Raw genomic sequence first — 14,089 nt, forward strand, 5'->3', positions numbered from 1 at the left:
TCAGGAGGGGTGGAGCTACTGGGGGTTCAGGAGAGGTGGAGCTACTGGGGGTTCAGGAGAGGTGGAGCTACTGGGGGTTCAGGAGGGGTGGAGCTACTGGGGGTTCAGGAGGGGTGGAGCTACTGGGGGTTCAGGAGGGGTGGAGCTACTGGGGGTTCAGGAGGGGTGGAGCTACTGGGGGTTCAGGAGAGGTGGAGCTACTGGGGGTTCAGGAGGGGTGGAGCTACTGGGGGTTCAGGAGGGGTGGAGCTACTGGGGGTTCAGGAGGGGTGGAGCTACTGGGGGTTCAGGAGGGGTGGAGCTACTGGGGGTTCAGGAGAGGTGGAGCTACTGGGGGTTCAGGAGGGGTGGAGCTACTGGGGGTTCAGGAGGGGTGGAGCTACTGGGGGTTCAGGAGAGGTGGAGCTACTGGGGGTTCAGGAGGGGTGGAGCTACTGGGGGTTCAGGAGGGGTGGAGCTACTGGGGGTTCAGGAGAGGTGGAGCTACTGGGGGTTCAGGAGGGGTGGAGCTACTGGGGGTTCAGCAGGGGTGGAGCTACTGGGGGTTAACGAGGGGTGGAGCTACTGGGGGTTCAGCAGGGGTGGAGCTACTGGGGGTTAACGAGGGGTGGAGCTACTGGGGGTTCAGGAGGGGTGGAGCTACTGGGGGTTCAGGAGGGGTGGAGCTACTGGGGGTTCAGGAGAGGTGGAGCTACTGGGGGTTCAGGAGGGGTGGAGCTACTGGGGGTTCAGCAGGGGTGGAGCTACTGGGGGTTAACGAGGGGTGGAGCTACTGGGGGTTCAGCAGGGGTGGAGCTACTGGGGGTTAACGAGGGGTGGAGCTACTGGGGGTTCAGGAGGGGTGGAGCTACTGGGGGTTCAGGAGGGGTGGAGCTACTGGGGGTTAACGAGGGGTGGAGCTACTGGGGGTTCAGCAGGGGTGGAGCTACTGGGGGTTCAGGAGGGGTGGAGCTACTGGGGGTTCAGCAGGGGTGGAGCTACTGGGGGTTCAGGAGGGGTGGAGCTACTGGGGGTTCAGGAGGGGTGGAGCTACTGGGGGTTCAGGAGGGGTGGAGCTACGATACTGCTGCAGTACTACAAGGGTAAAATATGACAAGTGTAATCTAATCACGTTTTATTCGTGACATTCATCGTAAACAACAGGTGTGGACTAACAGTGAAATGCTTAGTTACAGGTCGTTCCCAACAATGTAGAGAGAAAGAAAATAGAGAAATAATATAAAAATAATAAAATAATACTATTTATTATAGTAATAATAAATACGATAACATGGTACTATACACAGAGTACCAGTACTGAGTCAATGATAACATGGCTATATACACTGGGTACCAGTACTGAATCAATGATAACATGGCTGTATGCACAGAGTACCAGTACTGAGTCAATGATAACATGGCTATATACACAGAGTACCAGTACTGAGTCAATGATAACATGGCTGTATACACAGAGTACCAGTACTGAGTCAATGATAACATGGATCTATACACAGAGTACCAGTACTGAGTCAATGATAACATGGCTGTATACACAGAGTACCAGTACTGAGTCAATGATAACATGGCTATATACACAGAGTACCAGTACTGAGTCTATGATAACATGGCTCTATACACAGAGTACCAGTACTGAGTCAATGATAACATGGCTGTATACACAGAGTACCAGTACTAGATGTGCAGGGGTACGAGGTTATACTGCATAACAAGTAGATAAAAAACACTGTAATACTGCATAACAAGTAGATAAAAAACACTGTTATACTGCATAACAAGTAGGATAAAACACTGCTATACTGCGTAACAAGTAGGATAAAACACTGTTATACTGCGTAACAAGTAGGCTAAAACACTGTTATACTGCGTAACAAGTAGGCTAAACACTTATACTGCATAACAAGTAGGCTAAAACACTGTTATACTGCTTAACAAGTAGGCTGAAACACTGTTATACTGCATAACAAGTAGGCTGAAACAGTGTTATACTGCATAACAAGTAGGATAAACACTGTTATACTGCATAACAAGTAGGCTGAAACACTGTTATACTGCATAACAAGTAGGCTAAAACAGTGTTATACTGCATAACAAGTAGGCTGAAACACTGTTATACTGCATAACAAGTAGGCTAAAACAGTGTTATACTGCATAACAAGTAGGCTAAACACTTATACTGCATAACAAGTAGGTAAAAACACTGTTATACTGCATAACAAGTAGGCTGAAACAGTGTTATACTGCAGAACAAGTAGGTAAAAAACACTGTTATACTGCGTAACAAGTAGGCTGAAAAACTGTTATACTGCATAACAAGTAGGCTGAAACACTGTTATACTGCATAACAAGTAGGCTAAAACACTGTTATACTGCATAACAAGTAGGCTAAAACACTGTTATACTGCGTAACAAGTAGGCTGAAACACTGTTATACTGCATAACAAGTAGGCTGAAACAGTGTTATACTGCATAACAAGTAGGCTGAAACACTGTTATACTGCATAACAAATAGGCTGAAACAGTGTTATACTGCATAACAAGTAGGCTGAAACACTGTTATACTGCATAACAAGTAGGCTGAAACAGTGTTATACTGCGTAACAAGTAGGCTGAAACACTGTTATACTGAATAACAAGTAGGCTGAAACAGTGTTATACTGCGTAACAAGTAGGCTGAAACACTGTTATACTGCATAACAAGTAGGCTGAAACAGTGTTATACTGCGTAACAAGTAGGCTGAAACAGTGTTATACTGCATAACAAGTAGGCTGAAACAGTGTTATACTGCATAACAAGTAGGCTGAAACAGTGTTATACTGCATAACAAGTAGGATAAAACACTGTTATACTGCATAACAAGTAGGCTGAAACAGTGTTACCACACAAGAATAAGAACCTTTTGTAATGTTGTCTCCGGGTGGAGCGGCTTTTTCTATATTACAATCAATCAACTAATCACCTCTGACCCTTCTTTTCTCTAGGATTCGTTAAAGGAGTACCCATGTGGAGGGGAACACACCCCCAGCCCCATCGCCTCTGCGGTTCCCCTGTCAGCCACCCCCTCTCTGACCAGGGAAACCCAGCTCACCGCTGTCACCACCGCTACCGAGGCCGGCCACACCATCGCCCTGCTGGGGGACAAGAAGGGCTGGCTGCATAAGGTAGGCTATACGCACAGGAGTAAGGTAGGCTATACACACGGGAGTAAGGTAGGCTATACACACGGGAGTAAGGTAGGCTATACACACGGGAGTAAGGTAGGCTATACACACGGGAGTAAGGTAGGCTATACACACGGGAGTAAGGTAGGCTATACACACGGGAGTAAGGTAGGCTATACACACGGGCATAAGGTAGGCTATACACACGGGCATAAGGTAGGCTATACACACGGGAGTAAGGTAGGCTATACACACAGGCATAAGGTAGGCTATACACACGGGAGTAAGGTAGGCTATACACACGGGAGTAAGGTAGGCTATACACACGGGAGTAAGGTAGGCTATACACACGGGCATAAGGTAGGCTATACACACAGGAGTAAGGTAGGCTATACACATGGGCATAAGGTAGGCTATACACACAGGCGTAAGGTAGGCTATACACACGGGAGTAAGGTAGGCTATACACATGGGCATAAGGTAGGCTATACACACAGGCGTAAGGTAGGCTATACACACGGGAGTAAGGTAGGCTATACACACGGGAGCAAGGTAGGCTATACACACAGGCATAAGGTAGGCTATACACACGGGAGTAAGGTAGGCTATACACACGGGAGTAAGGTAGGCTATACACACGGGAGTAAGGTAGGCTATACACACGGGCATAAGGTAGGCTATACACACGGGCATAAGGTAGGCTATACACACGGGAGTAAGGTAGGCTATACACACGGGAGTAAGGTAGGCTATACACACGGGCATAAGGTAGGCTATACACACGGGAGTAAGGTAGGCTATACACACGGGAGTAAGGTAGGCTATACACACGGGAGTAAGGTAGGCTATACACACGGGAGTAAGGTAGGCTATACACACGGGCATAAGGTAGGCTATACACACGGGAGTAAGGTAGGCTATACACACGGGAGTAAGGTAGGCTATACACACGGGAGTAAGGTAGGCTATACACACGGGAGTAAGGTAGGCTATACACACGGGAGTAAGGTAGGCTATACACACGGGAGTAAGGTAGGCTATACACACGGGAGTAAGGTAGGCTATACACACGGGAGTAAGGTAGGCTATACACACGGGAGTAAGGTAGGCTATACACACGGGAGTAAGGTAGGCTATACACACGGGAGTAAGGTAGGCTATACACACGGGAGTAAGGTAGGCTATACACACGGGCATAAGGTAGGCTATACACACAGGGAGTAAGGTAGGCTATACACACGGGAGTAAGGTAGGCTATACACACGGGAGTAAGGTAGGCTATACACACGGGAGTAAGGTAGGCTATACACACGGGAGTAAGGTAGGCTATACACACGGGAGTAAGGTAGGCTATACACACGGGAGCAAGGTAGGCTATACACACGGGAGTAAGGTAGGCTATACACACGGGAGTAAGGTAGGCTATACACACGGGAGCAAGGTAGGCTATACACACGGGCACCATCACTCTGCTGGGGGACAAGGAGGGATGGCTGCATGAACCCTGTACCCACAGACAGACAGACCAGACAGACAGGCAGGCAGACAGGCAGGCAGGCAGGCAGGCAGGCAGGGAGACAGACAGACAGACAGGCAGACAGACCAGACAGACAGACCAGACAGGCAGGCAGGCAGGCAGGCAGGCAGGCAGGCAGGCAGGCAGGCAGGCAGGTATCCACAGAGAGGGTCATTAACATGAAACATGTTGCTAATGTTAATTATGGATGAAACCAGATCCAGCCCATCTCCAGCTCCATGCTGCCGAGAGCTGACTGCTGTTCCTCAGCTTAAATACCCTCCCCTCCTTAACACACTAACAAGACACGAGACACTCCCTAAATCACACACACGCACACACGCACACACACACACACACACACACACACACACTCGCACAAGCACACACACTAACAAGACACGAGACACTCCCTAAATCGCACGCACGCACGCACACTCACACTCACACACACACACTCGCACACACACACACACACACACACACACACACACACACACACTCACACACACACACTCGCACACACACACACACACACACACACACACACACACACACTCGCACAAGCACACATTAACAAGACACGAGACACTCCCTAAATCACACACACACGCACGCACGCACACACTCGCACAAGCACACACATTAACAAGACATTCCCTAATCACACACACACACTGTGATAGGAGTAACCACAGAGACACAAGAACACTCAAAGGAATAGTTAATATCTTTACTTTGTTAAATATCGAAAATATGGGATAGCAATATACGCTGTGAACAGTTGTGGATATCTGCAGAGCTCAACTACAAAACCCACAATGCAATTCTCTCTCTCTCTCTCTCTCTCTCTCTCTCTCTCTCTCTCTCTCTCTCTCTCTCTCTCTCTAGAAAAGCTGGCTGGCTGGCTGGCTGGCTAGCTAGAAAATGTAGCTACAAACAATACCAAAGTCAATATCAGCATCAGCTAGCTATTTGAAAAAGATCCTAAAACTATCAATTTAGGAGTTACACACTTACAAAAATGTACCATGAGAAGACAATGAAAAAAAATACCCTAGTTTTGTACTAGCAGCAGGCATTGTGAAATGTAGTCATTTATGGAACTCGCATAATGCAACATTAAGCCTGGGTCTAGTACCCTGTTAAACCTTGGGACCTGGATAGGGTATGGTGATATAGCCTGGGTCTAGTACCCTGTTAAACCTTGGGACCTGGATAGGGTATGGTGATATAGCCTGGGTCTAGTACCCTGTTAAACCTTGGGATCTGGATAGGGTATGGTGATAGAGCCTGGGTCTAGTACCCTGTTAAACCTTGGGACCTGGATAGGGTATGGTGATATAGCCTGGGTCTAGTACCCTGTTAAACCTTGGGACCTGGATAGGGTATGGTGATATAGCCTGGGTCTAGTACCCTGTTAAACCTTGGGACCTGGATAGGGTATGGTGATATAGCCTGGGTCTAGTACCCTGTTAAACCTTGGGACCTGGATAGGGTATGATGATATAGCCTGGGTCTAGTACCCTGTTAAACCTTGGGACCTGGATAGGGTATGGTGATATGGCCTGGGTCTAGTACCCTGTTAAACCTTGGGACCTGGATAGGGTATGGTGATATAGCCTGGGTCTAGTACCCTGTTAAACCTTGGGACCTGGATAGGGTATGGTGATATAGCCTGGGTCTAGTACCCTGTTAAACCTTGGGACCTGGATAGGGTATGGTGATATGGCCTGGGTCTAGTACCCTGTTAAACCTTGGGACCTGGATAGGGTATGGTGATATAGCCTGGGTCTAGTGTACTCTGTTAAACCTTGGGACCTGGATAGGGTATGGTGATATGGTCTGGGTCTAGTGTACCCTGTTAAACCTTGGGACCTGGATAGGGTATGGTGATAGAGCCTGGGTCTAGTACCCTGTTAAACCTTGGGACCTGGATAGGGTATGGTGATATGGCCTGGGTCTAGTACCCTGTTAAACCTTGGGACCTGGATAGGGTATGGTGATAGAGCCTGGGTCTAGTACCCTGTTAAACCTTGGGACCTGGATAGGGTATGGTGATATGGCCTGGGTCTAGTACCCTGTTAAACCTTGGGACCTGGATAGGGTATGGTGATATGGCCTGGGTCTAGTACCCTGTTAAACCTTGGGACCTGGATAGGGTATGGTGATATGGCCTGGGTCTAGTACCCTGTTAAACCTTGGGACCTGGATAGGGTATGGTGATATAGCCTGGGTCTAGTACCCTGTTAAACCTTGGGACCTGGATAGGGTATGGTGATATGGCCTGGGTCTAGTACCCTGTTAAACCTTGGGACCTGGATAGGGTATGGTGATATGGCCTGGGTCTAGTGTACCCTGTTAAACCTTGGGACCTGGATAGGGTATGGTGATATAGCCTGGGTCTAGTACCCTGTTAAACCTTGGGACCTGGATAGGGTATGGTGATATGGCCTGGGTCTAGTACCCTGTTAAACCTTGGGACCTGGATAGGGTATGGTGATATAGCCTGGGTCTAGTGTACTCTGTTAAACCTTGGGACCTGGATAGGGTATGGTGATATGGCCTGGGTCTAGTGTACCCTGTTAAACCTTGGGACCTGGATAGGGTATGGTGATATAGCCTGGGTCTAGTACCCTGTTAAACCTTGGGACCTGGATAGGGTATGGTGATATGGCCTGGGTCTAGTACCCTGTTAAACCTTGGGACCTGGATAGGGTATGGTGATATAGCCTGGGTCTAGTACCCTGTTAAACCTTGGGACCTGGATAGGGTATGGTGATATGGCCTGGGTCTAGTACCCTGTTAAACCTTGGGACCTGGATAGGGTATGGTGATATAGCCTGGGTCTAGTACCCTGTTAAACCTTGGGACCTGGATAGGGTATGGTGATATAGCCTGGGTCTAGTACCCTGTTAAACCTTGGGACCTGGATAGGGTATGGTGATATGGCCTGGGTCTAGTACCCTGTAAAGGGAGTTAAGGGAGTCTAACCTGTACCAACATCAGGCCTTTGATAAGGTTGAAAATAAATAGTTCATCTGATGCTTCTCTCTTCAGTACAGTTTCCAGTTGGCTCTCTCTCATTCAACTGACTAGGTTACTCTTGTACAATTCTAAATAGCCAACATACTAAAACAACTATAGGTCTAAAAAGGGTTTTAATTATCATTTTATCTCATGTTCATCATTCTTATTTTAAGGTCCTTACAAACGGTCTGTTCCAGGTACGTAGGAGTAAAAAAACAAGAATCCTGGAAGAGATGGATTCTGGGAAATAAATAATATATCTTTTTTTTTAAATGAGGCTTGAATGGTGAAAACAAAACAGGTCATCATCATCACTTCGATTAACTTGGTGTTTCTTATCCGATGCTTTATATAACTCGCTCACCGTGAAGATAAGGTTTAAAATAATTGGATTATCTGGTGCTTCTCTCTTCAGGTTTTTTTGACTCACTGATTAGGCAGGCTAGCGGATCCCTCTGCAGGCCGAAATAAGCACCACATACCTTGACTACAAAATAAATAAATACATTCTCATCTACAATGACGACCTAGGATCAGTGGGTTAACTGGTCTAGGATCAGTGGGTTAACTGGTCTAGGATCAGTGGGTTAACTGGTCTAGGATCAGTGGGTTAACTGCCTTGTTCAGGGGATCAGTGGGTTAACTGGTCTATGAACAGTGGGTTAACTGGTCTAGGATCAGTGGGTTAACTGGTCTAGGAACAGTGGGTTAACTGGTCTAGGATCAGTGGGTTAACTGGTCTAGGATCAGTGGGTTAACTGGTCTAGGATCAGTGGGTTAACTGGTCAGTGGGTTAACTGGTCTAGGATCAGTGGGTTAACTGGTCTAGGATCAGTGGGTTAACTGGTCTAGGAACAGTGGGTTAACTGGTCTAGGAACAGTGGGTTAACTGGTCTAGGATCAGTGGGTTAACTGGTCTAGGATCAGTGGGTTAACTGGTCTAGGATCAGTGGGTTAACTGCCTTGTTCAGGGGATCAGTGGGTTAACTGGTCTAGGATCAGTGGGTTAACTGCCTTGTTCAGGGGATCAGTGGGTTAACTGGTCTAGGATCAGTGGGTTAACTGCCTTGTTCAGGGGATCAGTGGGTTAACTGGTCTAGGATCAGTGGGTTAACTGGTCTAGGATCAGAGGGTTAACTCTTGCCAACACACCATAAATAATCTTCACTCAATCTCCTCTGTGCGGTCAGGTATTTCTCCAGCCTGACACAACAGGGACATTGTATCAGAGTGTATTGGTGGACCAGGACAGTCCAGTCAACGCTGACCTACTACTGGACCAGTCTGGACAGAATGTCTACGTCCTCACTGATGGCAAGGTAACACCTAGCCACTACCCCTAGACCCTAACATCTAGCCACTACCCCTAGACCCTAACCCCTAGACCCTAACCCCTAGACCCTAACCCCTAGACCCTAACCCCTAGCCACTACCCCTAGACCCTAACCCCTAGCCACTACACCTAGACCCTAACCCCTAGCCACTACCCCTAGACCCTAACCTCTAGCCACTACCCCTAGACCCTAACCTCTAGCCACTACCCCTAGACTATAACCCCTAGCCACTACACCTAGACCCTAACCCCTAGCCACTACCCCTAGATTCTAACCCCTAGCCACTACCCCTAGACTCTAACCCCTAGCCACTACCCCTAGACTCTAACCCCTAGCCACTACACCTAGACCCTAACCCCTAGCCACAACCCCTAGATTCTAACCCCTAGCCACTACACCTAGACCCTAACCCCTAGCCACTACCCCTAACCCCTAGCCATTACCCCTAACCCCTAGCCACTACCCCTATACTCTAACCCCTAGCCACTACCCCTAGACTCTAACCCCTAGCCACTACCCCTAGACTCTAACCCCTAGCCACTACCCCTAGACCCTAACCCCTAGCCACTACCCCTAGACTCTAACCCCTAGCCACTACCCCTAGACTCTAACCCCTAGCCACTACCCCTAGACTCTAACCCCTAGCCACTACCCCTAGACCCTAACACCTAGCCACTACCCCTAGACCCTAACCCCTAGCCACTACCTCTAGACTCTAACCCCTAGCCACTACCCCTAGACCCTAACCCCTAGCCACTACCCCTAGACCCTAACCCCTAGCCACTACCCCTAGACCCTAACCCCTAAACACTACCCCTAGACCCTAACCCCTAAACACTACGCCTAGACCCTAACCCCTAGCCACTATCCCTAGACCCTAACCCCTAGCCACTACTCCTAAACTCTAGCCCCTAGCCACTACCCCTAGACCCTAACCCCTAAACACTACCCCTAGACCCTAACCCCTAGCCACTACCCCTAGACCCTAACCCCTAAACACTACCCCTAGACCCTAACCCCTAAACACTACCCCTAGACTCAAACCCCTTATCCATGTGGATGATATACCTGATGTCTCTCTCTCTCTCCCCTTTCCCCCTCTCTGTCTCTCTCTCCCCCTCTCTTCTCTCTCTCTCCACCATCTCTCTCTCCACTCAATCTCTCTCTCTCCCCCTCCCAACCCTCTTTCTCCCCCCTCTCTCTCTCTCGCTCTCTCCCCCTTCCCCCACTCTCCCTCTCATTCTTTCTCTCTCTCACCCCCCTCTCTCTGTCTCCCTCACTCTCTCTTCTCTCTCTCTCTCTAACTCTCTCTCTCTCTCAGGTGTCCAAGGTGGCTGTATCTCAGTGTGAACAGCAGCCTGACTGCCAGTCCTGTCTGTCTGTCAGAGATCCTTACTGTGGCTGGTGTGTCCTGGAGGGAAGGTACTGTACACTGACACTCTTCCTGGGTTTTATTAAGGATCCCCATTAGTTCCTGCCAAGGCAGCAGCTACTCTTCCTGGGGTTTATAATGGATCCCCATTAGTTCCTGCCAAGGCAGCAGCTACTCTTCCTGGGTTTATTATGGATTCCCATTAGTTCCTGCCAAGGCAGCAGCTACTCTTCCTGGGGTTTATAATGGATCCCCATTAGTTCCTGCCAAGGCAGCAGCTACTCTTCCTGGGGTTTATGATAGATCCTCATTAGTTCCTGTCAAGGCAGCAGCTACTCTTCCTGGGGTTTATGATAGATCCCCATTAGTTCCTGCCAAGGCAGCAGCTACTCTTCCTGGGGTTTATAATGGATCCCCATTAGTTCCTGCCAAGGCAGCAGCTACTCTTCTTGGGTTTATTATGGATCCCCATTAGTTCCTGCCAAGGCAGCAGCTACTCTTCCTGGGTTTATTATGGATCCCCATTAGTTCCTGCCAAGGCAGCAGCTACTCTTCCTGGGTTTATTATGGATCCCCATTAGTTCCTGCCAAGGCAGCAGCTACTCTTCCTGGGTTTATTATTGATCCCCATTAGTTCCTGCCAAGGCAGCAGCTACTCTTCCTGGGTTTATTATGGATCCCCATTAGTTCCTGCCAAGGCAGCAGCTACTCTTCCTGGGGTTTATAATGGATCCCTATTAGTTCCTGCCAAGGCAGCAGCTACTCTTCCTGGGGTTTATAATGGATCCCCATTAGTTCCTGCCAAGGCAGCAGCTACTCTTCCTGTGGCTTGTAATGGTTCCCCATTAGTTCCTGTCAATGCAGCAGCTACTCTTCCTGGGGTGTATTATGGATCCCCAATAGTTCCTGCCAAGGCAGCAGCTACTCTTCCTGGGTTTATTATGGATCCCCATTAGTTCCTGCCAAGGCAGCAGGTACTCTTTCTGGGGTTTATGATAGATCCCCAATAGTTCCTGCCAAGGCAGCAGCTACTCTTCCTGGGGTTTATGATAGATCCCCATTAGTTCCTGTCAAGGCAGCAGCTACTCTTCCTGGGGTTTATGATAGATCCTCATTAGTTCCTGTCAATGCAGCAGCTACTCTTCCTGGGGTTTATGATAGATCCCCATTAGTTCCTGCCAAGGCAGCAGCTACTCTTCCTGGGGTTTATAATGGATCCCCATTAGTTCCTGCCAAGGCAGCAGCTACTCTTCTTGGGTTTATTATGGATCCCCATTAGTTCCTGCCAAGGCAGCAGCTACTCTTCCTGGGTTTATTATGGATCCCCATTAGTTCCTTCCAAGGCAGCAGCTACTCTTCCTGGGTTTATTATGGATCCCCATTAGTTCCTTCCAAGGCAGCAGCTACTCTTCCTGGGTTTATTATGGATCCCCATTAGTTCCTGCCAAGGCAGCAGCTACTCTTCCTGGGGTTTATTATGGATCCCCATTAGTTCCTGCCAAGGCAGCAGCTACTCTTCCTGGGGTTTATAATGGATCCCCATTAGTTCCCGTCAATGCAGCAGCTACTCTTCCTGGGTTTATTATGGATCCCCATTAGTTCCTGCCAAGGCAGCAGCTACTCTTCCTGGGGTTTATTATGGATCCCCATTAGTTCCTGCCAAGGCAGCAGCTACTCTTCCTGGGGTTTATTATGGATCCCCATTAGTTCCTGCCAAGGCAGCAGCTACTCTTCCTGGGTTTATTATGGATTCCCATTAGTTCCTGCCAAGGCAGCAGCTACTCTTCCTGGGGTTTATGATAGATCCCCATTAGTTCCTGTCAAGGCAGCAGCTACTCTTCCTGGGGTTTATTATGGATCCCTGTTAGTTCCTGTCAAGGCAGCAGCTACTCTTCCTGGGGTTTATGATAGATCCCCATTAGTTCCTGTCAAGGCAGCAGCTACTCTTCCTGGGTTTATTATGGATTCCCATTAGTTCCTGCTAAGGCAGCAGCTACTCTTCCTGGGGTTTATGATAGATCCCCATTAGTTCCTGTCAAGGCAGCAGCTACTCTTCCTGGGGTCCAGCAGTGCATATGTTATCATGTGTCTGTATGTCTCTTCAAAGTCCCCCGCTGTTCCATAAGGTGTATTTTTATCTGCTTTTTAAATCTGATTCTACTGCTGCATCAGTTACCTGATGTGGATTAGAGTTCCATGTAGTCATGGCTCTATGTAGTACTGTGGAATAGAGTTCCATGTAGTCATGGCTCTATGTAGTACTGTGGAATAGAGTTCCATGTAGTCATGGTTCTATGTAGTACTGTGGAATAGAGTTCCATGTAGTCAGGGCTCTATGTAGTACTGTGGAATAGAGTTCCATGTAGTCATGGCTCTATGTAGTACTGTGGAATAGAGTTCCATGTAGTCATGGCTCTATGTAGTACTGTGGAATAGAGTTCCATGTAGTCATGGCTCTGTGTAGTACTGTGGAATAGAGTTCCATGTGGTCATGGCTCTATGTAGTACTGTGGAATAGAGTTCCATGTAGTCATGTCTCTATGTAGTACTGTGGAATAGAGTTCCATGTAGTCATGACTCTATGTAGTACTGTGGAACAGAGTTCCATGTAGTCATGGCTCTATGTAGTACTGTGGAACAGAGTTCCATGTAGTCATGACTCTATGTAGTACTGTGGAATAGAGTTCCATGTAGTCATGGCTCTATGTAGTACTGTGGAATAGAGTTCCATGTAGTCATGGCTCTATGTATACTGTGGAATAGAGTTCCATGTAGTCATGGCTCTATGTAGTACTGTGCAATAGAGTTCCATGTAGTCATGGCTCTATGTAGTACTGTGGAATATAGTTCCGTGTAGTCATGGCTCTATGTAGTACTGTGGAATAGAGTTCCGTGTAGTCATGGCTCTATGTAGTACTGTGGAATAGAGTTCCGTGTAGTCATGGCTCTATGTAGTACTGTGGAATAGAGTTCCATGTAGTCATGGCTCTATGTACACTGTGGAATAGAGTTCCATGTAGTCATGGCTCTATGTAGTACTGTGCACCTCCCCATAGTCTGTTGGACTTGTGGACTGTGAAGAGACCTCTGGTGGCATGTCTTGTGGGGTATGTATGGGTGTCTGAGCTGTGTGCTAGTAGTTTAAACAGACCTCTGGTGGCATGTCTTGTGGGTGTCTGAGCTGTGTGCTAGTAGTTTAAACAGACCTCTGGTAGCATGTCTTGTGGGTGTCTGAGCTGTGTGCTAGTAGTTTAAACAGACCTCTGGTAGCATGTCTTGTGGGTGTCTGAGCTGTGTGCTAGTAGTTTAAACAGACCTCTGGTGGCATGTCTTGTGGGTGTCTGAGCTGTGTGCTAGTAGTTTAGACAGACCTCTGGTAGCATGTCTTGTGGGTGTCTGAGCTGTGTGCTAGTAGTTTAAACAGACCTCTGGTAGCATGTCTTGTGGGGTATGTATGGGTGTCTGAGCTGTGCGCCAGTAGTTTAAACAGACAGCTCGGTGTATTCAACATGTCAATACCTCTCACAAATACAAGTAGTGAGGAAGTCAATCTCTCCTCCACTTTGAGCCAGGAGAGATTTACATGCATGTCATTAATGTTAGCTCTCCGTGTACTTTTAAGGGCCAGCCGTGCTGCCCTGTTCTGAGACAATTGCAATTTTCCTAAATCCCTCT

At 48.1% G+C, this 14,089-nt stretch overlaps 1 protein-coding gene across 3 annotated transcripts in view; it reads left to right on the plus strand.

The window, feature by feature from the left end:
- plxnb3 (plexin B3) overlaps positions 1–14,089 on the plus strand; it is a 278,639-nt gene that overhangs the window by 153,673 nt on the left and 110,877 nt on the right. For all 3 annotated transcript variants that reach the window (XM_090185576.1, XM_090185578.1, XM_090185577.1), the window contains exons 4-6: positions 2,983–3,162; positions 8,899–9,027; positions 10,364–10,464. In XM_090185576.1, coding sequence (XP_090041702.1) covers positions 2,983–3,162; positions 8,899–9,027; positions 10,364–10,464 — 410 coding nt within the window. The remainder of the gene's footprint in view (positions 1–2,982; positions 3,163–8,898; positions 9,028–10,363; positions 10,465–14,089) is intronic.

This window comes from Oncorhynchus mykiss, chromosome 9 (assembly GCF_057628025.1).
Source record: "Oncorhynchus mykiss isolate SJ-2025 chromosome 9, ASM5762802v1, whole genome shotgun sequence".
NCBI lineage: Eukaryota > Metazoa > Chordata > Actinopteri > Salmoniformes > Salmonidae > Oncorhynchus > Oncorhynchus mykiss.